Source organism: Cucurbita pepo, chromosome 5 (genome assembly GCF_057944985.1).
Source record: "Cucurbita pepo subsp. pepo isolate OVF chromosome 5, ASM5794498v1, whole genome shotgun sequence".
Taxonomy (NCBI): Eukaryota; Viridiplantae; Streptophyta; class Magnoliopsida; order Cucurbitales; family Cucurbitaceae; genus Cucurbita; species Cucurbita pepo.
In genome coordinates, this window is record NC_141802.1 from 1,193,056 (window position 1) to 1,213,221 (window position 20,166).

At 36.8% G+C, this 20,166-nt stretch overlaps 5 protein-coding genes and 1 non-coding gene across 6 annotated transcripts; 2 read left to right on the forward strand and 4 right to left on the reverse strand.

The window, feature by feature from the left end:
* Positions 1-413: 413 nt before the first annotated feature.
* On the reverse strand, positions 414-2,927 carry LOC111795173 (bax inhibitor 1). Its single transcript, XM_023677451.2, has 7 exons — positions 2,786-2,927; positions 2,151-2,306; positions 1,789-1,932; positions 1,626-1,717; positions 1,239-1,425; positions 975-1,130; positions 414-820 (listed from the first exon to the last, which is right to left on the reverse strand). Exons 2-7 carry the CDS (start codon positions 2,265-2,267, stop codon positions 767-769), a joined length of 750 nt encoding a protein of 249 aa, XP_023533219.2. The 5' UTR covers positions 2,268-2,306; positions 2,786-2,927; the 3' UTR covers positions 414-766.
* LOC111785166 (uncharacterized) lies at positions 2,606-6,529 on the reverse strand. The gene is made up of 7 exons (XM_023665624.2): positions 6,218-6,529; positions 5,384-5,472; positions 5,213-5,288; positions 5,064-5,113; positions 4,692-4,973; positions 4,504-4,542; positions 2,606-3,340 (listed from the first exon to the last, which is right to left on the reverse strand). Exons 1-7 carry the CDS (start codon positions 6,384-6,386, stop codon positions 3,158-3,160), a joined length of 888 nt encoding a protein of 295 aa, XP_023521392.2. The 5' UTR covers positions 6,387-6,529; the 3' UTR covers positions 2,606-3,157.
* An 86-nt stretch (positions 6,530-6,615) lies between these two features.
* On the forward strand, positions 6,616-9,289 carry CTF2A (FAD/NAD(P)-binding oxidoreductase family protein). Its single transcript, XM_023665622.2, has 6 exons — positions 6,616-6,979; positions 7,068-7,214; positions 7,644-7,709; positions 8,039-8,201; positions 8,326-8,554; positions 8,693-9,289. Exons 1-6 carry the CDS (start codon positions 6,744-6,746, stop codon positions 9,196-9,198), a joined length of 1,347 nt encoding a protein of 448 aa, XP_023521390.2. The 5' UTR covers positions 6,616-6,743; the 3' UTR covers positions 9,199-9,289.
* A 411-nt stretch (positions 9,290-9,700) lies between these two features.
* Positions 9,701-13,047, forward strand: LOC111785161 (ras-related protein RABD2c). The gene is made up of 8 exons (XM_023665619.2): positions 9,701-9,897; positions 10,477-10,549; positions 11,135-11,182; positions 11,274-11,321; positions 11,647-11,718; positions 11,816-11,971; positions 12,077-12,180; positions 12,689-13,047. Exons 1-8 carry the CDS (start codon positions 9,884-9,886, stop codon positions 12,780-12,782), a joined length of 609 nt encoding a protein of 202 aa, XP_023521387.1. The 5' UTR covers positions 9,701-9,883; the 3' UTR covers positions 12,783-13,047.
* A 617-nt stretch (positions 13,048-13,664) lies between these two features.
* TRNAE-CUC (transfer RNA glutamic acid (anticodon CUC)) lies at positions 13,665-13,737 on the reverse strand. Its single transcript has one exon. It is a non-coding gene; the product is annotated as a tRNA-Glu (tRNA).
* A 1,012-nt stretch (positions 13,738-14,749) lies between these two features.
* On the reverse strand, positions 14,750-17,850 carry LOC111785160 (RGG repeats nuclear RNA binding protein A-like). Its single transcript, XM_023665618.2, has 7 exons — positions 17,468-17,850; positions 16,315-16,615; positions 16,151-16,216; positions 15,933-16,068; positions 15,692-15,844; positions 15,553-15,609; positions 14,750-15,182 (listed from the first exon to the last, which is right to left on the reverse strand). Exons 1-7 carry the CDS (start codon positions 17,640-17,642, stop codon positions 14,985-14,987), a joined length of 1,086 nt encoding a protein of 361 aa, XP_023521386.1. The 5' UTR covers positions 17,643-17,850; the 3' UTR covers positions 14,750-14,984.
* Between the last annotated feature and the right edge of the window lie 2,316 nt (positions 17,851-20,166).

Sequence of the window (20,166 nt, forward strand, 5' to 3'; positions counted from 1 at the left end):
GTTTAAATTAAAATTTAATTTCTAAATATGCCGTAAAAAAAATAATATAGATTCACTTCTATTCAAAATTTTGTTTTTAAGTGACCCATTTTCTCGAAAAAAAAAACTCAAATTTTGTTATTAACTTCTATTCAAAATTTTGTTTTTATGTTTTTAAGTGACCCATTTTCTCGAAAAAAAAAATACTCAAATTTTGTTATTAATTTAATTTAGACATCACCATCGCATCAGAATGTTAGACAAAAAAAATAATAATATTTGGCTATTAAGATATTTACAATAAGAAAAGTTTTTCTTTTTCAATATTATATTATTATGCAATATTAAATTGCACAATGTATTTTAAATATTTTGGACGGAAATTTAATTTCAATCTCGCAAGGCGATGTAGGAGAGAAAATGATATGAATTAATTAGATGACTCACACCACAAGAAAACCTTTCTAACCTTTGTTGTGTTCATAGGGAAATTACAAGATAAAACTAAATGTCTGTATCTGATCTCTGCTCAACCCCAAACAAGCTAGCACAGTCCTTTCTAACTACATACTAATAACGAAAATCTCAAGAAAAACTCATGCTACGATTTACAAGATTTACAAGGATACCTTGTGGAGGTCTCTCGGGTGTCCACGGTAGATCCAATCAATCGGCTGTTAACTGACTGATCGTGAGTTCAAATCCTACTTGGAGAGAATTTTGGGTTGCCCTCGTTACGGGACTTAACCCAACACCAAAGCTAGTTCTTTCGGGTGCAAACGTTCATTTAGTCCCTCCTCTTTTTCTTCTTCTTCTCGTTCTTCACTGTAGAGTTCTTTAGCTGCAAAAGAATGAAGTCCATTGAATTGGGTGAGTGGAATAACCAACAAAAACATCGTTAACTAATGGTTGATTTGACTATTTGTTCTTGTTCTGTTTTGGAAGTTTGCCAAAGAACTCAAATGTTTCTTCAACCAAAATGAAGAACAACTCACCATTATAACGAGAATTCGAACAAAAGCACCAATGAAATCAGTAAGGAGAGTCAGTGCGTGCTTCACGTAATCCATATCACCAAGATGCGCCCTCTCAATTATTTTCTGAGTGTCAACCACCATGTAGCCCACAAACAGCAGAAGTCCAAAATACAACTACAAATGAGACGAACAACACAAAATTGAGGTCAGGCCTGCTGCAAGGCAAGGGGATCAATGTCTACTTTCCTGTTCATGAATAGCTTGAAACAGTAATATATACACCTCAAACTTGAAAATGGCAGTGGAACCACCGAATATAGAGGAAGCAAAACGCAGCCAGAGTAACATGGATATTCCAGAAGAAAGCAGGCCACCCAGATAAAGGAATTCTCTGCGCCTTGCTAACATGGCTGCTGCTGAAAAACAACCAAAGGCCACTGCCGTTCCCACAAATGCACTGACCAGAACACTAGGAACAACACACAGAGTTTATGAAATCAATAAAATGGTGTAATTTCAAATGATCAGCCATTCCCAAAGCCTAACAATACAAAAAACAATTCAATTCAAGTCAATTGCAGAGGCCAAATCACAAAAGTACAGTCGCTTGATTCAAGGGCAGAGTAAAAGAATCATGACGATAAAAACTGTATGCTGCCGATAACTTACCTCGGATCAATCTCAATAGCCACACTGATCAAAGGACCAATTGAAGCTCCTTGAAGAAGAGCAGCCGCCATTAACATAGAAACCCTCTTTGTCTGATGATAAAATCACAAGACATGAACCAAAGATACAATACTGAGAACACAAAATAAGTAAAGAAATCTACCTCTTCATATGGAGGAGTGACCATTAGCCATGCGATGCTTCCGATACCAGCAAGTGTTGTGAGAACACCGCCAATGTTCCAAAGCATATGAAGATAAGCTCCAGCCGCAGATGCAACTAAAGCACAACCTAGAGTAAGGTAAACCTGCAGATTCGCAATACTTCATAAGGTTAATTATAATCACATCCATATGAAGGAAGAATTAGTTACTAAATTTCTAATTCATTAGATCTTCTTTCTCTAAACTCATCTGCTCAATAACAACAACGTTCGTTTGGTAAATTCAAATTCAAAATCACTTCCCACTGCTTCTAGATAACATGATGAAATCACTATAAAAAGAAAATAATAGAGAATCCGACCTGCTGGAGATGAGATTGAACGGCCGGCGAAATCTGGCGGGAATTCTTGTGAGAATCATAGCTCCAACGGTTTCTGGATCCTGCTTGAGAATCGAAGATAGATGAGAACACATCCATTTTGATTGCTTCGAACTAACGATGACGACGAACCGAAATCTGAAAGAAAAACGAAATTCTGAGAAGAGATATCTATTAATGAAGGTACGTTTCTAGATCATTCGAACTCGCCGTTCTGCCGCTCGTTCAAACTATTTTCCAGAAATGGGATTTCTTTTGGTATTTTATTTGTATTTTTTAAATAATTTTTTAATGTTGGATATTAATTTAAGGAAGAAAAACTCACTAAATTCATTGAATTTTAGGGAGAAATATGAGCAATCTATAGTGATTGAATTGTGTTTATTAGGTTGAAAATTATCGAACATTAAAGTGGGTAGCTGAATAGATTGTCAACATCGTAAAAATATAATACACGGTTTATTTCAATATTCTTATGTCACTCTGGTTTTACTCTCATATATCATTAAGATTAGTATGTCGTGACAGACTTATTCACATATAAACGTACTACACGTCTATTGCTGATAGATTAACATGTGCTTTTACTTGCACCACAAGAAAGGCGTTTAAAATACCTTTACATCAACAACTCGAAGAACTCGAACTCAAAATCTTGCAGTTTGGACGTTGAAATGCATCAAGAACCATCAAAATTTCAAACAAAGGCTAGTTAATTTGTTTGAACAAACTCTGGCTATCTCATGAACTCAAAATAGCCTCCAAGTTCCTATGTTGCTGAGTTTTGTGGATCAGTAGAGCATCTATTTCTCAGATGTCATTTGTTCGTATTCAAGTATGATATGAACTCGTTACCTCAGATTCTTTCAACCCGTTCGTGTTCGGGTGCTCTCGAAAATGCAGTGAGTAGAGAAGACGACTATGAAGAATCAAATGAATGCTGCTTTGGCTCAGTCGTGTCGAAGAAATCGTTTCGAATGATTGAATGATTAGCTTCTCCTTCTCCTTTCCTTTCTTCGGCATTCCAAACAGTCTGAACATGGAGAACATTTTCTACCTGTGTTACTTGCTTGGAGCCTGCTGGGTGGTATTTTCAGGTCTTCCACTAGTATTTGGTGAAGCTTGTTATTCTCCTCCTTAAGCTCTTGAATAAGTTTCTGATGCATCATTACCTGCATAAAAAGACAAGTCCAAGTAAAATTTACAAACAAAACATGGTAGATTAACGAGGAGTTCCTCGTTGTAACAGCCCAAGCCCACCACTAGTAGATTTTGTCTGTTTTCGTCCGTTACGTATCACCGTCAGCCTCACGGTTTTAAAATACGTCTGTTAGGGAGAGGTTTCTACACTTTTATAAGGTATGCTTCGTTCCCCTCTCCAACCGATGTGAGATCTCACAATCTACCCCCTTTGGGGCCAGCGTCCTCGCTAGCACACTGCCTGATGACTGACTCTGATATCATTTGTAAAAGTCTAAGCCTATTGTTAGTAGATCTTGTCCGCTTTGGCCTGTTACGTATCACCGTCAACCTCACGGTTTTAAAACGTGCCTGTTAGGGATAGATTTCCACACCCTTATAAGGAATGTTTTGTTCCCATTTCTAACCGATGTAGGATCTCACAATCCACCTCCCATGGGGGCCAGCGTCTTCACTGGCACACCGCTCGATAGCTGGGTCTGATACCATTTATAAAAGCTCAAGTTCACCGCTAATAGATATTATCCGCTTTAGCCTATTACGTATCGTCGTTAGCCTCACGGTTTTAAAACGCGTCTACTAGAGAGAGGTTTCCACTCTCTTATAAGGAATGCTTTGTTACCCTCTCTAACCAATGTGGGATCTCACAATCCACCTCCCATGGGGGCCAGCGTCCTCACTAGCACACCGCTCGATGGCTGGCTCTGATACCATTTATAAAAGCTCAAGCCCACCGCTAGTAGATATTATCCGCTTTAGCCCATTACGTATCGCGTCAGCCTCACGGTTTTAAAACGCGTCTGCTAGAGAGAGGTTTCCACACTCTCGTTAGAAATGCTTTGTTCCTCTCCCCAACCAATGTGGGATCTCACAGTTGCTATTCGTAAACTCTCCATCCTAAAGATGAGAATGAAGTGAACGAAGTGGGAGGGAAAGCATATTCTTGAAAGCTAGCAAAGATTCATTAATCTAAACATTTCATTTCTTAAGCAATAACATTTAAATAGGAACTAGTTGGTCACTTGTGCTAGGAATAAACAAATTCAGAAGCTTAGTCAATACAGCCTAGTTCTTTCCATGATGCATCTCTAACAACGAAGTCAGCTCACATTTACTGGCCATTATAAAAGCTTACCATTTGAAAGAGACGGTTTTCGAGCCGTAGGCGTCCAACCTATAATGCAAGAAACATCAATCACGACTCCATAACAAGATCAATTCAGTGCAAGAAGTGTATTTAATGAGCAAACCACATCAAACATTCATTGTTTTTACAGGAGTTCGTCTTGTCTAGAACCGAAAACCGAGCATGTATTATCATACCTCATCCTGCAGTTCAGTATCCCCTCCTTTAAAAACAGGATTCTGCAAGAAACTGTCGATGACCTTTTCGGTTCGAGTTTCAAACGATCTGCTGCTCGATAGGTTTTGTGGGGCAGTTTCTGGCATTTCTTTTGCAAACTCTCTAATGCTTGCAACAGGATGCTTGTTAGCCGAAGCATTTGTTATGCTCATGGCAGATTGCAGTGATACCGGTACAGCGCTTTGACTAATTGCAAGATTAGGATTATTACCTAATTTTGTCACCATCTTCTCCATTGCTTGCTATCAGATTTGGGTTTCAAGCTTCAAATACGTGTATATAAGAAGTTGTAATGGGTAATATATCATGGATAAGAGGTCTGTGGCACCTACCATAACAGAAGATTGAACTTGTTGTAGAAATGAAGGCTTGATAGCTAGGCCTAACATTCAAGAAACTACGTGTCGGTTAAACAGACCAATACATGAACAAAAACTCGTAGACGACATAAATGGTATTCAGAAGATATTTTTGGACATACCGATGCCGAAACCATGGCCAAAACCAACTCCACACCCAATGCCACCTTGGATGTTCTTAGCTCCTAATTTCCTGAGCTAACATGTGATATTTGAGAGAATTTCAATGGTCCAACATCTCATATAGCAAATAAAGAACACAAAATGCATAATGTTTAAAGGTTAGGACTCACAGAGTTATTTAAATGCCTGGTTACACCAGAAAGTGCGTCGGTTGCACCTCTCGTGGCACTCATTACTTCATTCATGACAGGTATTGCACCTGAAAATATATGAATATCGGTTTCATACGTTCATATAGAAGCAAGACAGCCAGCAGACATGACCATGAACCAAGGAGCAAACATATATCAGCAATTTGCAAAAAGCCTAAACCCAACAACAAAAACGCCTAAATCTGATCAAAGGCCAAAGCACAAACACTAAAATGCCTAAACTTAACCAAAACAGTGGCAATTGAGTTAGAATTTAACAACAGGCAGTCGCTTATGTCTCTCCTAGAAGTTGGTTAGCTACCTCTCATTTTGTTCTAGGATTCTTCCTATTCGTAGGTCATTTATGGCATGCAGGAAGGCTCGTGCAGCTGCTCCACGATTTGAAAAAGGAATTGATCGAGTGCATCTAGTTTTACTCAGCTCCACTCACAGCTAACCACAAACTTTATGGGACAACACCTAACCCTATGCCCTCCAACATGTTAGGAAACATATAATTTTAATGTTCTAAATAGATAGCTCCTATCGAGTTTGAATTTAACCACAACTCTAAAAAGAACAAAAAGAAAAAAATGCACCTCAGCTTCAATTGGTATTAGTTCCAACACTTCAAAATTTAAGGTTAAATTTGATGAAATTAAGATTTCAAATGAAACTTGAATCATCCAACTAATTACAAATATGTATTTAGAATCACAGGCTAATTTCTTGATCAGTCAGTGCGAAAGAGAAAGCTAATGAAAGAAACTGGTGGAGGCGAATGAAAGTCGATAATGGGGGAAAGAAAATTACCCATGTTTATGGGGCGCCCAACGCCGATACCGACGCCACAACCGACGCCGAACCCTGTAAATATCTGACCCACCTTCAAAGTAAAGGGATTCTCCATTCGGATTCCTTGAAATTGCCCTCTCTCGGAGGTCACTGTGCCCTTACTTTCTGAGACAATTCTAGCTTCCATTCTTCAACGAGCTTCAATCTTTGGACACTGCAAGTTTTTCACCGTTTTCGAAGGTCGCTAGGTGGGAAGATGCAAGCGAACATAAAGCTTCTCGCTATCTTCAGTGGGCTTCTTCAGGTGGGCTTTCATATGCGACCTTAAACCGCTCGGCCCATGAAGCTTTTGCTGTTTGGTTCAACAAGCTACCATTTTTCCTCTCTTTTCTCCCGGGAAAGTTCCATTTCTAAGCACGACTCTTCTCAATCTCCACCACTTGTTTGCGTGGCCAATCGAGTCCTAAAATCACTAAGAATCTGAAAAATAATGTCTCTCCTCCTCTCCTTGATTGTCATAAATCAGTTCTAGAAACAAGCTACCATGGCTATGGCTTCTTCTTCACCGTCTGTGTTGCTCAAGTCTCCCATTTCACCATCGCTAGCTCTCCATTTTCATGGCGGAGAATTCCCCAAGAGCCAACCGTGGATTCGAGCTCGACCCAGAACTAAATTTTACTGTAGAGATGTGGTCAGTGCTCAATCAGAGGTCAGGAGGGAAGACATAGTTATAGTTGGAGGAGGGATTGCTGGTCTTGCCACTGCTTTGTCTCTTCACCGGTAGGTTCTAATTTCAAAACGAAACTTCATACCTTTTAGTTTAAATGCAAATGGGTTTATTCGAATGCTTGAGGCTTTGAAATTTCAGGCTTGGAGTTAGGACATTGGTACTCGAGCAAGCCGAATCACTTAGAACTAGTGGAACTTCACTGACCCTTTTCAAAAACGGGTGGCGTGTGTTGGATGCAATTGGGGTTGGAAATGTTCTCAGGACCCAATTTCTTGAAATTCAAGGGTATGTTCTAGTTTTTCTTGGTGTTGAACTCCCAATAATGATAAGGAGTTTAATAATGATATTAAACTATGTTAGCCAGACCCAGCTAACTTGTGATAACTCAATTGATTAAGACATATACATTCGATCGAAACATCATCAAAGGTTTGTCCTTCACCCCACGACAAGTAAATGAAATTGCAATCAGTTTGAATGCAGATTCCATGGTTTGATAGCATATTGAATCACTGTTAAGTTTGAACGGGTAGATTATCTTATATTTGGCCTATAAACTATGAGACTGGGTTTGGTTTGAACTCATCTCACACACTCCAAGTTTTTTGGAGAGGAAAATGTAGAAAAGGAAAAAGGATGTTATCTTAGATATGTGAGACCTCTGTCAAAAGTTTTTGAACTTCCACTGAAATTGTTTATATACCAGCATTGCAGGATGGTAGTTAAGTCAGAGGAAGGAAAGCAGCTACGCTCCTTCACGTTTAAGGACGAAGACGAAAGGTGCCTTGTTTTTCTATCTTTTATGCTTATGGAACTGAATCAAAAGTGTGAAATTCCACCTCGGATGGAGAGGGGAACGAAACATTTCCTATAAGGGTGTGGAAACCTCTCCTTAGTAGACACATTTTAAAACCGTGAGGCTGACGGCAATACGTAACGGGCCAAAGCAGACAATATCTGCTAGTAGTGGTCTTGAGATGTTACAAAAAGTGAGTTGTACATTAACATTTTCCCTACTAAGAAAGGGTTTCGTTGTTTTTTCCTCGCTTTCGCCTTTGACTGTGAAGGGATTGAGACAAGTTTAATCGTTGCAAACCGTGTTTCAACAGCCAAGAAGTACGGGCCGTGGAAAGGAGAACACTGCTGGAAACTCTGGCCTCTCAGCTTCCTGCAGGAACAATTCAGTTTTCCTCTAAGCTTGAAGGCATTCAAAGAACTGATCAAGATGAAGTCAAGTTGGAACTTGTAGATGGCTCACAGTTAATGGCAAAGGTTATTCAATCTTCAAACTTCAAGAGAATCAACTTAATTTCGTTTTAGCAGTATAGTATCCTAGTGTTTGATTCTTTGGTGAATTGGATGTTGTTTTCTGCTTGATATCATCACTGTCAAACAGATTGTCATTGGTTGTGATGGCATTCGATCTCCCATAGCTCGGTGGATGGGATTTTCCGAGCCGAATTACGTAGGGCATTGCACGTTTCGTGGGCTTGCATATTATCCCAATGGACAGCCACATGAGCCAAAAGTGAACTATATCTATGGAAAGGGGTTGCGAGCTGGTTATGTTCCAGTTTCAGCTACAAAAGTTTACTGGTTTGTCTGCTACAACAGCTCATCTCCAGGTTTGCATTTCTCACTCCCATTCCTCGAACTCGATTCATAGCACTTATATCTGTTAAAAGTTACCATATTTTCGGTATCCGATCGATAGGGTCGACATATTAAACTCAGATCAAAATTGGTGGTGTCTCACATTGCAGGACCAAAAATCACAGATCCAGCTGTTCTAAAGCAGCAAGCGAAAGAACTGGTAAAAAACTGGCCATCTGAGCTACTAAACATCATGGACACAACCCCGGAGGACACGTTAATCCGAACACCCCTCGTAGACCGATGGCTTTGGCCTGCAGTCAGCCCGCCCGCTTCATCGGGGAGAGTGGTCCTGGTTGGAGATGCCTGGCATCCGATGACTCCAAATCTAGGACAAGGAGCATGCTGTGCATTAGAAGATGCAGTGGTTCTAGCAAGAAAGCTGGCCACTGCACTCAAGTCGGATGCACCTTCTGTTGAAGAAGCTCTGAGGTCGTATGGAACCGAAAGATGGCCTCGAGTGTTCCCGCTCACCGTTCGAGCCAATGTGGTTGGATCGGCTCTGCAGTGGGACAACCCAGTTGTTTGTTCTGTGAGAAACAATGTTGTCATTCCCAAACTGGTTAGGCTTGGACCTCTGCTAGAGCATACCAATTTTGAATGTAATGCTTTGTGAGTACATAATTTTATAGGCATTAATTGATTACTATTAAATTTTAAGGATGTAATTTTTTTATTTTTGAATTGAAATATTAATATTAATTTTATCTCGGGTAAATTACAGGTTTATATTGAAAAATTATTAGTCCTTAAAAAAAATTAAAATAATTCTCAAATTAAAAAATCGTCAAGTATGTCTTCGAATTTTGAAAATATTTCTAAATATGTTTTAAAATTTAAATACCAATAAACACAAAATAAAAATAAATGGAATTTTCCACTAAACTACAAAGCGACGTCGTTTCGGATAGAAAGTTTTTTCTTTTCACCTAGGCATGTTATTATTCTCCCAAACAATAGAAAGAAACAAACGAAAATAACTAACACAACAATAATAATATTTTTGTATAAACACACGTGGCAAATTCGCTGTGTTGCCACGTCATCAAACGTATTGGCCACCTGGGTTCACTTAGTTCACGACATTTTCGGGTATTTATAAAGCACGCGCCCGGCGCCCCCCCTCCCCTTCTCCCTTCATTTCTTCGATTTCTCCTTTCTCTCGTTCGTTCTCTCTCTCTCTCTCTCTCTCTCTCCCCTTTTCTCCGGCGACTGATCTTCCTCCGGTCAAGTTTTCGCCGGCAGGTCCTCTCATCAAATCGATCTCTTCAGATATAATTATAGCCGGTATCTGATTAGCCATGAATCCAGAATAGTAAGCTCTATTTTCTTTGTGTTCTTTTTTACCCTTGCGTTTCTTTGAGTTGAATTTGTCATTTGGAAGCCTTTGTTTTTGTGTTGTTTTTGTGTTTTTTTTGCTGAATTAGGTTAGATCTGGTTGATGAGGAAGATGGAACTTTTTAAAGAAACGTTTTGTGTTTTGTAGCTTAATTAATTGAGGTTTTTTAGATGGCGTTGCTCTTTGTTGTGATTTGGTTGAAATCGGGGTGATCGATTGGAGATCTCAATTTATTTACCGTTGTGAAAAAAAAAAGGACCCTGTTAATTTCGTGTTGCTTCTCGAAATGATTGGAGGTGTTTGAATGTGAATTTGGTTGTCGATATTGATGTTCAGCATGTAATATCAGCTTGAATTTCTGAAGGGCTACGTAACTCGTTGGGTTCTTATTTTATTTCGAGTATTTCTAAAATCTAATTGTTTGGTTTCTTCATAATCCTTGAGGAGTGTTATATATGCATTATTTTACGTAATCGACTTTTGATGTTTAGTATTAACTATTTAACAGTTGGGAATACTGTGAAAATTTTTACTCCTTCGTTCTTGCATCTGCAGTGACTATTTGTTTAAGCTTCTGCTTATCGGAGACTCGGGAGTTGGAAAATCATGTCTTCTACTGAGGTTTGCTGTAAGTTTTCAGGATTGATTCTCTCCCGATAATCTTCTTTCTTCCTCACTCTTTTTTCCTTTTGTTTTCTGTCGAGAATAGAAGATGCATCTCTAATTAATAGTATAAATTGTTTTGCCATACCAAATGAGCTAAGAACAGTTACTGTGACTAAAGTGCGTACTCATGCTCTTCAAACTGTCTGTTCTTTGTTGAATACCATCCAAAGTTTATCTTTGACTCAGATAAGGAGTCTCTTCCCAACAGTTAACACCTCATCGTTTTTAATGTTTTTTGCCCCTCCCTTTCTTATATATACAACAGAATTTGATTCCTTTCCTTTTAAGTTGGCCATAAATATGTTCATGCAGAATGATGTTTATTTAAGTCACTCTTAAAATACGATAAATAAGCTGTTCACAGTGATTAGTTATTGTTATATTTTATAGAAATTTCTCATTATGTGTAATAGAGATTCACATAAATTTTGCATTGGTTGAGAATTTTGAGTCCCTGTCAATTGACGTTTATTGAGGTTGTTATAAAGCACGCAGTTGTGGATATATCCACTTGTTCCTCATTTAATTCCTTCTTTCTTTGAAACAGGATGATTCGTATCTGGATAGCTACATTAGCACAATTGGAGTTGACTTTGTAAGCTTCCACCACTATTTGGTTTTCTTTACAGATGACTATTACATGAATATTTACAGTTCTAACGCTTCGATTAAATTTTTACTTGTAGAAAATCCGTACTGTGGAACAGGATGGAAAGACCATTAAACTTCAAATTGTAAGATTGAATCTTATAATTGTCCTTGCTTTAATCTAAGCTTTAGGATTGTTACTTGTCTAACCTTTTTTTTTTTCCTTTTTCTCTTACTTTCTTTCTTCCTTTCTATTCTAGAACATGCTGTTTTTTTTCTGTAGGAATGGATAAAATTTAACAGCTGACCTTCTCTTTCTCTATTTTAGAAGGGGAAAATGGGAGGGTTGTTCAATTTTATTGCAAGTGCACAAGTCATTCATATTTTCTTAATATTGCTTGTTGAAGAAGTTTTCAGTGGTTATTTTTGGCCTTTTCTCTGTTAATTGGTAATTTTGATTGTCGATTGTAGTGGGACACTGCCGGTCAAGAACGTTTTAGAACAATTACTAGCAGTTACTACCGTGGAGCTCATGGCATTATTGTAATTCCTACACTCTCTTCGTTGTTCACTTCTATTTCCTGATTTTGTCCATCTCCCTAAAGTAAAGCCTGCTTGAATGCAATGCTCTGCTATGTAGGTCGTGTATGATGTTACAGATCAGGATAGCTTCAATAATGTTAAGCAATGGTTGAATGAAATAGATCGATATGCAAGCGAAAATGTGAACAAGCTTCTGGTTGGTAATAAATGTGACCTCACTGCAAATAAGGTCGTCTCTTATGAGACAGCTAAGGTAGTAAATCAAGTTGGGTTTCTTTTGATAAATTATAATTTGGATGTTGAATATGAATGAGAAGATTAAAATTTGATAGTGATTCATAACCTTAACTTTTCTAAGGCTTTTGCGGATGAAATTGGGATTCCATTCATGGAGACAAGCGCTAAAAGCGCCACCAATGTGGAAGAGGCTTTTATGGCCATGGCTGCTGAAATAAAGAACAGGTATAAATACTAGTAACTTTTCTGATTACATAAACCTATTTTTATGGTAAAGGCTGCTCCAAACATCTGAATCTCTTATCATACCAAATCGCAGATGAGACAGCCCACAAGCTTACTCTTTTTTTTATTATTATTATTATTATTATATTCATGAGTCTCAGTTACACAACTCAAAATTATTAAATCTTGTTAGATAACCACCATGGTCAATGATCACTAGGCTATCATAGGCTGATAAGTTCCGAGTGTATGATCCGTAGTTGGGAGGAAACCAAGTTCGGACCTTGAGCCTAACCTACCTTCTAGTGCTATGGTCTTTCACTAGATATCACGGAGAGGTAGATAGGAAGTGGTGAACCGCCTCTTCCAACTTCTACCTCCATTCTATAATCTATACCCCTCCACCATCAGCAGCTCTATACCCTGACTTGACCTTGAGGTGGCTAGATTCCTTGTCTTTGCTGCCCTTTTTACATGATTTGAAAGTCTTGGGGTTCATTTGGTATAGGATGGCGACACAGCCAATGAACAATGCAAGGCCACCAACCGTGAATATTCGAGGACAACCTGTGAATCAGAAAGGTGGTTGCTGCTCTTCTTGAAGATGCGTGGTCCTTATTGAATGGTGACTGATGGTGATGTTTATGTGTATGGACCGTGACGTGTAAAACTAGTCGTCTCTCTCTCTCTCTCACTCTATGCTTTTGGTATGAAAAGATTTGTCGGTCAAGATTTGCCTTTTCTTTTCTTCTCTCGCCTTTTGTCGTCAGCACGTTAACACTTCCATTCTTTCAAATATATTTGTTTCTGGATCAACATTATTCAGCTGTAAAATTTAGATATCAATGAACAGTAGTGTTTGCTTCATTTCCTTCGCTATTATTATTCATTCATTCATAATCATATATATCTCATTGACATGAAATTTCTTTTTTTAGTCTTGTTGCAAGGTATTCCTGTTTTGTAGTTTGAGAGAGTTCTTAGCGATGAATGAAAAGATACGAAGTGATTTGAGCCTTTTTAGTTACAAGCACAGGCAAGTGAAATTTAGAGATCATTATTTTGAGTGTGTTTTTAGATAAAAGAATTGGTCATTTTGATTTCTGCATTTATCTATCGTTTTTAATATTCTAAATTTAGTTTTAGTATTTCCAATAAGCCTTCCCATAAGCCTTAAAATGTCAGTTTAATTTTTTTCTATAAAAAAACTGTAATAAGAATTTCATTCAATAGGGACTTTCAAACTTTGATCTAAACATAAATAAATGACAATTCTTCCTTTCATTTTCATTTCAAATCTTATCCATATTTTAGCTTTTGTCTTTTTTTTTTTATGTATTTGGGACTCTCTTCAATCGTCACTTTAGTTAATGTCGTTTCGTTTAAAGAACAAAGGTGGTCAGGATAAGGGATACAAAATAATCATGCAGACTCCCGTCTCTCAATCTAGTTTGAAAATTCGATATAAAAAAAGAAAAAAAGAATTCCGTTGCCGGGATTTGAACCCGGGTCTTTCGGGTGAGAGCCGAATATCCTGACCAACTAGACTACAACGGATCTTTGTTCACATTTCATTGCCTTTTATTTTTATTGTCAATTTTAAACTTACAGAAATTAGTTGTTTGATTCCGTCTTGGGATGATTAGAACTCCAAAGAAAGGTCAAAGAAGGTAGGGAAGAAAAGACATACAATGAATTGAATAAAGATGGCCGGCAAGGTAAAGATAGAGCTTCACACGTAGTTTTGAATTCAGCGCAAGGCTAGCTCTCATTCATATAGTATATGCTTGAAAGCAATCTGTCTTTAGGGGACCTTGTGATTTACCTCGCGTCCTATCTACATACATACTTGTCTAGTTCCGAGTGGTATGACTAATAAAATCTAAATCATTCTACCAATAAAATCTTAACCAAACATTTCGTAGTCACTCTTATTTATTCTGTCGGTTGACGAGAAAGGCCATTTTGCAACCTAACTTTATGCGCCTGATTTTCTCGAGAATCTTTGATTAATCAACGCATAAATCTAAAAGATTTTAAAATGAAAAATGGGTTTTGTTTCGGTATTCAAAGCGCAATCCATTTTTAGGATACATGGCAGGTTTTGGAGAGTTTTAGGCTACTTTGTTTGTAGGTTTTAAGGGCTGGCTCGACACTTAGAGAGCTCTTTTGAAACTTCAATCTCAAAAAGGAAAAGTGGGATTTATAATTCACATTGATGATTTGATTGAAATGTTTGATCGTGTACCGATACTTTTTTTTTTTTTGAATGCTCAGTAAAATTCAAATACATATACATGCATGTAGTATAGTTACATAATGAATGGTCATCACATCATCAATCAGATACCTCTAATAATCTTCACTTCCTGAACGTTCTATGAATATAACCACATACCAAAACAGTAAAAGTTCATCACAAAACTTCAAAATTTTCAAAAGTTATGAGCACCTTCGGAATGTTCATGGTCTAATGATTTTGCAGACAGCATTCCTTTTCATTTAAAACAAAACAGCCATTTTGAAGGAACAAGAAAATAGAGAAAGAGAGGGCAAAAGAATGGCAAAATTTGAGAACTAAAATAATAATAATAATAATAATAATAAACATCCTTCAACAAAATCAAAATTGATGCATAACTTAGGACGACTGAGACATAACATCCAAGATATACACTACATAGAAGCAGAGCATTAGAGGGAGTTTCAGAATCCTGTTGGTTGTTGTAACTCAAAAATCCCGATCTGATATCTCAAGAAACTTAAAAATGTAGTGACAAAATAGATTTTAGAGTCGTAAATCCTCACTTAGCACTCAACGAAGGGAACTGCCCTGGATCTTCAATGGAGGGGGCTGCCACATTCATTCTGTTGCTACCGTTGCCACCGTTGCCGTTATTGAGCCCACCTCTTGAGCCTCGCCCACGGCCCCTACCACGTCCACCGGGGCTATAGTACCTCTCACCTTTAGCAGGCTTCAGGAACTCAGTTATGGTCACAGACTACAAACCAAAAACAATTACTTGAATTAGTTCAGGAAATATCAAGTGTATGAAGAACACGGATTCAAGATAAACTATGGTTGGCCCGAGTGGAAACACCATATACATGAACCACTAGGCACTTGAATACTAATGAACGAAAATTTAGAGTAGCTCAAAACTGCATAAGTAAATCTAGACCAACATTTGTAAGTTGCATACCAAATGAACATATGCAAGCAAATGCCAAGAAAATATCATTCGTAACTACAAAACCCATCAATAATTGAAGTATTGACAATGCAAAGAAAACAATTCAGTTTAATTTCTGACATGTAATTAATTAAGACCAGACAGTTATGAGTTGCCGGAAGAACAATACAATGCATACCTTCTTAGCTTTCTCCTCCTTGTCAGCATTATCTTTGCGTTTATCCTTATCAGCACCCTGACAATAAAAATGTGTACAGTTAACAACAAAAGCAAAGCTAAAGATGGAATCGCGAGAGTAAAATGGGAGAAGCCCTCACCAATTTAGCAAAGATTTCATCATTAGTTTTCTTGCTGGAAATCTGCTGCATGTTCTCCAACTCTTCATCAATTTCAGCCTTCCTCAACTCAGTCTTTGCCAACAGTTTCCTACTCTCTTCACGGAGCTTCTCATACTCTTTGAGAGTCATTTCCTGTAAAAAGATAGAAGAAACAGATTATATGGCCAAATTGACATGGCATACTAACCAATATATCAATACTTCAAGAAAGATGTCCTACCTTGTCCTCAGGTTCCTTCTCTTCTGGTTCCTTCACAGCCTCCTCTTTGTTGCTGTCGTTGACATCGCCATCCTCTCCCAATTGTTGCTCTGATGCAATAATCTTCTCATTTTCAGCAACAGGCTCTTCCACATCCCTTGAAATTCACAAGTCAAGTAAAGACACGTTCAGCATTATCAAATCAGATAATTTTTCAAAATTGGACAAGGGAAACTTACGGGGAAATTTCTTCACCAGGAGCTCCCCAGTTCCTACGGCCAGCCCCATCACGCTTGTACTCATTTCTAAATCAAAAGGCTACCAGGGTAAGATAAATACAAAAACAAATTTATAGGAAATTATTGAAACAGGAACTAGTATTTTGAGCAAAGAATTTACTAACCCACGTCCAGTTCCACTTCGGCGTTCATATAATCTTCGAGGTCGTTCCCCTTCCTCTGTTTCCCCATTGCTGAAGCCACCACGACGAGGACCACGAAAAGAGCCATAGGATGCACCATAACCACGCTTCTCAGCTTCCTTTTCACCATCCTCAGTTGGCTGGTATCGATCGGAGAACCCATTCCTGCCACCATTTTCATTATTGGCCGAGTCCCTGTTGAATCCTCCACCACCACCACGTCCTCGTCCATAGCCACGCCCACCTCCACGACCACGGCTATTTTCATTCTTTGCCTCCCTTACTGGTCATAAACAAAAATAGAGTCAAAATAATGTACAAAGTACATTTCATCAATGAATGTAGTAGCCATACTAAAAAAATAATACCCATGTCCCCTAATTCATAAGCTCTTTAACAGAAATAAAATCAACACTGTAACTTACAACAATACTAATTAAAAGTACTGTAATACTGACTTTCAATATGAATACCTCTTTCCATGTACCAGGTCCTGCTCAGGCAGTTATTTGGCATGGCATAAGGGAATTAAGTTAATTATACCAACGAAGGAAGCATAAAGAGTATACTATCTATGTAATATCAACAACAACGTAATTACCTATTTTATTAGTTCGTACACCACATTCTAAAAGATTTGCTTAATCCTTGAGATAAATGGTTTTTAATATTCTAGTCCCTTCATTGAATGATTTAATTTAAGACGTTTAATTGACCTGTAGCATGTAAAAGCAAGCCAGAAATTTAAAGACGAATAGTTAGAACAATCAATATTTTTCAAATCAATCTAAATCAGATATGTCATATATTCATTAAAAAAATCATTAACCACAGAAGAATAACAAAACTAGGCTATACCAGTCAATCGTATAGATCGAATGAACTATAATTTAGGCAATAAGTTCAATCCACAAGAAACAAATAACAAACAATGGAACCAGAGGAACTTCAATACATCCATACAAACATTATGACCGCATTGCAAACAAACCCACCAACTACCACTAATAACAACAAATCCAAAAAAAATGACCAAACATCACATGGATGACAAAACCATAAGCAAACAAATCGAAAAGCTCATTGTTCCTTATTCACATCCAAACAAGAGTACAAGTCGATGAACAAGACCCACCAGCCTGAGCAGGAGGAAGAGGCTTGGAAGGAAGCTTAGCCGCTTTCGCAGGCTGAGCCGGAGCCGGTGCCTTTTTGGAAGGCGGCACCGGAGCGGACCGCTGAGCTGAGGCGAGCTGATTAGGGTCCTCGTTGTCGTCGTCGACCAAGAGATCAAAAGGGTTCATGGTTGCCATATCGTGATTGAACAGCAACTCGACGAACTACACAGCTAAAATCAACCTTCCAGTCGAAAACTCTTAGAAATTACTGAAAGCAATCCATAAAAATAAATAACAGTTGAAGTTACAGAATTGGACTTTGAGAGAAAAAAATCAGTGAGAGCAAAAGAGTCTGATGAATTGGACAACTGAAAGAAACCCTAACCACTGCGGCAGAAGGATGAGATGAGAATAAACCCAATCTTAAAAACCCTAGTGGAAATAATCCTCTGCGTCAATTCTATTTCATATGTATACGCTCCATATTTTCATTGGCCAAATATTACTATAATATTAAAAAATATATATCTTTTACTTTATTCCGAATTTCTTAATTTCACCCTTCTTATAATTTATATATTGTTTCTATTTATGTGTTTTTTCTTTGAATATTGATGGAATTTTAATTTAATTTATATAATATTTTTCAATCAAGATCCAATTTAGAAAAAGATTAAGAAAATAGAAAGTAAATAATATAAAAGATTTTGTAATGATGTATTTTATTTGTTAATTGACGTATAATTTCATTCCTTTTTTATTTATTAAGATTAAAATAATAAAAATAGGCCTTTATTGGGCCTATTTGGGCCTTGATCTATTCTACCTAGTTCTAAGCCTATATATATAAATAATTTTAATTTTATTTCTTTAAATATTATTTTAGATTTTTTATTCCACATCTATTTAGTTATTTTTTACCTATTATCCGCTTTTCCATGTTATACAAATTATTTATTTATATATAATAATTTTGTTATGGACTAAAATATAATTATATATAATGTAAGAAATATACAATCATTCATTTCATTTTGTATGACCTCTCTATATTGCATTTAATTTTTATATAAATCTATTATAAAATAGGTAAGAATTAGGGTGACATATTAGAGGTTAGAGCGAGTCAAAATTGTATTGCATTAAATAAATTAAAACATACAAAAATGGAATTCCCAAATATAAGTTAGACAAACCACACATTAAATGTTATATGGTTACAACTCAAATCAAATACACCATTTTCAAACCTAAACCTTAGCTACTACGTTTTCAAAATCTAACACATTAAATGATAACAAACTCTGTTTATTAACATATTTAATTAAATCATTTTCTTTTATCTCTATGTATGTTATTGAAATTATATTTAGTTTCTTTCAATTCATTACATAAATTATAAAGCTAGTTAAAAATATTTAATACTAAATTATAGTTACCCACCATTTAGCTCTTGTGACCCTTTCAAAACATTTTAAACTCTGAACTCCATTTAGAAGGAAGTGTGGTGACCATTTCAAAACATTTTAAACTCAGGACTCCATTTAGAATGAGCTAATGCGACGTTAGTTTTGAGCATAAAGATTTTATATATCTATAAGATCACATGCAATCACAAAATCTTAATTATTTAGAGAATATAGTAGTATATTTATGAAACATGAAGATTCAAATCTTTAGTATATAGTACGAGTTATTGAATTTGATACGTTAATGTGACACTCGAGTAAAGAAATGGTAGATGAATGAATCACGATCACATATATAAAAAAAACAATCTTAAAAATAGGATGGATAAGAAACTCTTGAAAATTATTGTCATACCAAAAAATACAGTATTTTTCGGTTTGGTAGCTCAAATTTATGAACTTTGTGGTCAAGCGTGCTTGAGATGGTTTCCATTAAGTAAGTAACTGTATGAGAGTATTAGAACTATTAGTGACGATTTCGGATTCTGAATCCGTATCTGACTTTCCATACACGAAAAAGAGGTAGGGCGGTTATTTACTATGTTTACTATGTTTCCTTCCTCACCGACTCCAAAATTGAAATGGGCAATGAAAAAATGAAACTAAATAAGTCCGTAAATTCAGAGTTGAAAAGGAGAGGCCTCTCCCACTCCCAGAGTACCCCGTATTGTCTCAGCCCATAGCCGGTGCCGACATCGGCGGCGGCGGCGTATCTGCTCCGTCGGCCTCTCCCACTCCCAGAGTGCCCCGTATTGTCTCAGCCCATAGCCGGTGCCGACATCGGCGGCGGCGGCGTCTCTGCTCGGTCGTGAAGACTTTCAAAAGCCTCTAACAACGTTTTTAATTATATTGGATGACTGTTAGTATAATTAAAGTAATTTAATTTAAATATTTAAATTTGAGAATATGGACGTGTCGACATATAATTTCCATCTTTTAAATTTATTGAAAATTTGATTATCAATCAATTTAATTATTTATTTTTTTTTATTATTGTTAAATTATCCATTAAATTCATCACACCAATCTATTATAATTTAAAGTTTAATTAAACAAGGCAAGTTAATTAAGTTTCAACAGAAAATATATTGGAAATATTTAGTTTTTTGTTTAATTAATATTTAATAAAAGTCATGACCCTCTTCTACAACATTAATCAAAGTACAATTTATTGATGTGATAAGACTCCCAACTATTACCAACTTTTTTATTTTTAAATAATAAAATTTAATTATTTTGATATGGTAGCT

Bases quoted from the DNA above. Each gene is read 5' to 3' on its own strand.
- LOC111795173 (XM_023677451.2), bottom strand. From the start codon at position 2,267: ATGGATGTGTTCTCATCTATCTTCGATTCTCAAGCAGGATCCAGAAAC. The intron at 1,718-1,788 runs GTAGATTTCTTT...TTTTATCATCAG, and splicing joins TCACTCCTCCATATGAAGAG to ACAAAGAGGGTTTCTATGTT. The intron at 1,131-1,238 runs GTGTATATATTA...TCTCATTTGTAG, and splicing joins CTGCCATTTTCAAGTTTGAG to TTGTATTTTGGACTTCTGCT.
- LOC111785160 (XM_023665618.2), bottom strand. From the start codon at position 17,642: ATGGCAACCATGAACCCTTTTGATCTCTTGGTCGACGACGACAACGAG. The intron at 15,845-15,932 runs GTAGGACATCTT...ATCTTTTTACAG, and splicing joins AGAAGGAACCTGAGGACAAG to GAAATGACTCTCAAAGAGTA. The intron at 15,183-15,552 runs GTATGCATTGTA...TTTGGTTTGTAG, and splicing joins AGGAGGAGAAAGCTAAGAAG to TCTGTGACCATAACTGAGTT.
- LOC111785161 (XM_023665619.2), top strand. The intron at 10,550-11,134 runs GTAAGTTTTCAG...TCTTTGAAACAG, and splicing joins GTCTTCTACTGAGGTTTGCT to GATGATTCGTATCTGGATAG. The intron at 11,719-11,815 runs GTAATTCCTACA...TCTGCTATGTAG, and splicing joins GTGGAGCTCATGGCATTATT to GTCGTGTATGATGTTACAGA.
- CTF2A (XM_023665622.2), top strand. From the start codon at position 6,744: ATGGCTATGGCTTCTTCTTCACCGTCTGTGTTGCTCAAGTCTCCCATT. The intron at 7,215-7,643 runs GTATGTTCTAGT...CCAGCATTGCAG, and splicing joins CAATTTCTTGAAATTCAAGG to GATGGTAGTTAAGTCAGAGG. The intron at 8,202-8,325 runs GTTATTCAATCT...ACTGTCAAACAG, and splicing joins GCTCACAGTTAATGGCAAAG to ATTGTCATTGGTTGTGATGG.
- LOC111785166 (XM_023665624.2), bottom strand. From the start codon at position 6,386: ATGGAAGCTAGAATTGTCTCAGAAAGTAAGGGCACAGTGACCTCCGAG. The intron at 5,473-6,217 runs GTAATTTTCTTT...ATATATTTTCAG, and splicing joins TGGGCGCCCCATAAACATGG to GTGCAATACCTGTCATGAAT. The intron at 4,543-4,691 runs GTATGATAATAC...CTTGCATTATAG, and splicing joins ATACTGAACTGCAGGATGAG to GTTGGACGCCTACGGCTCGA.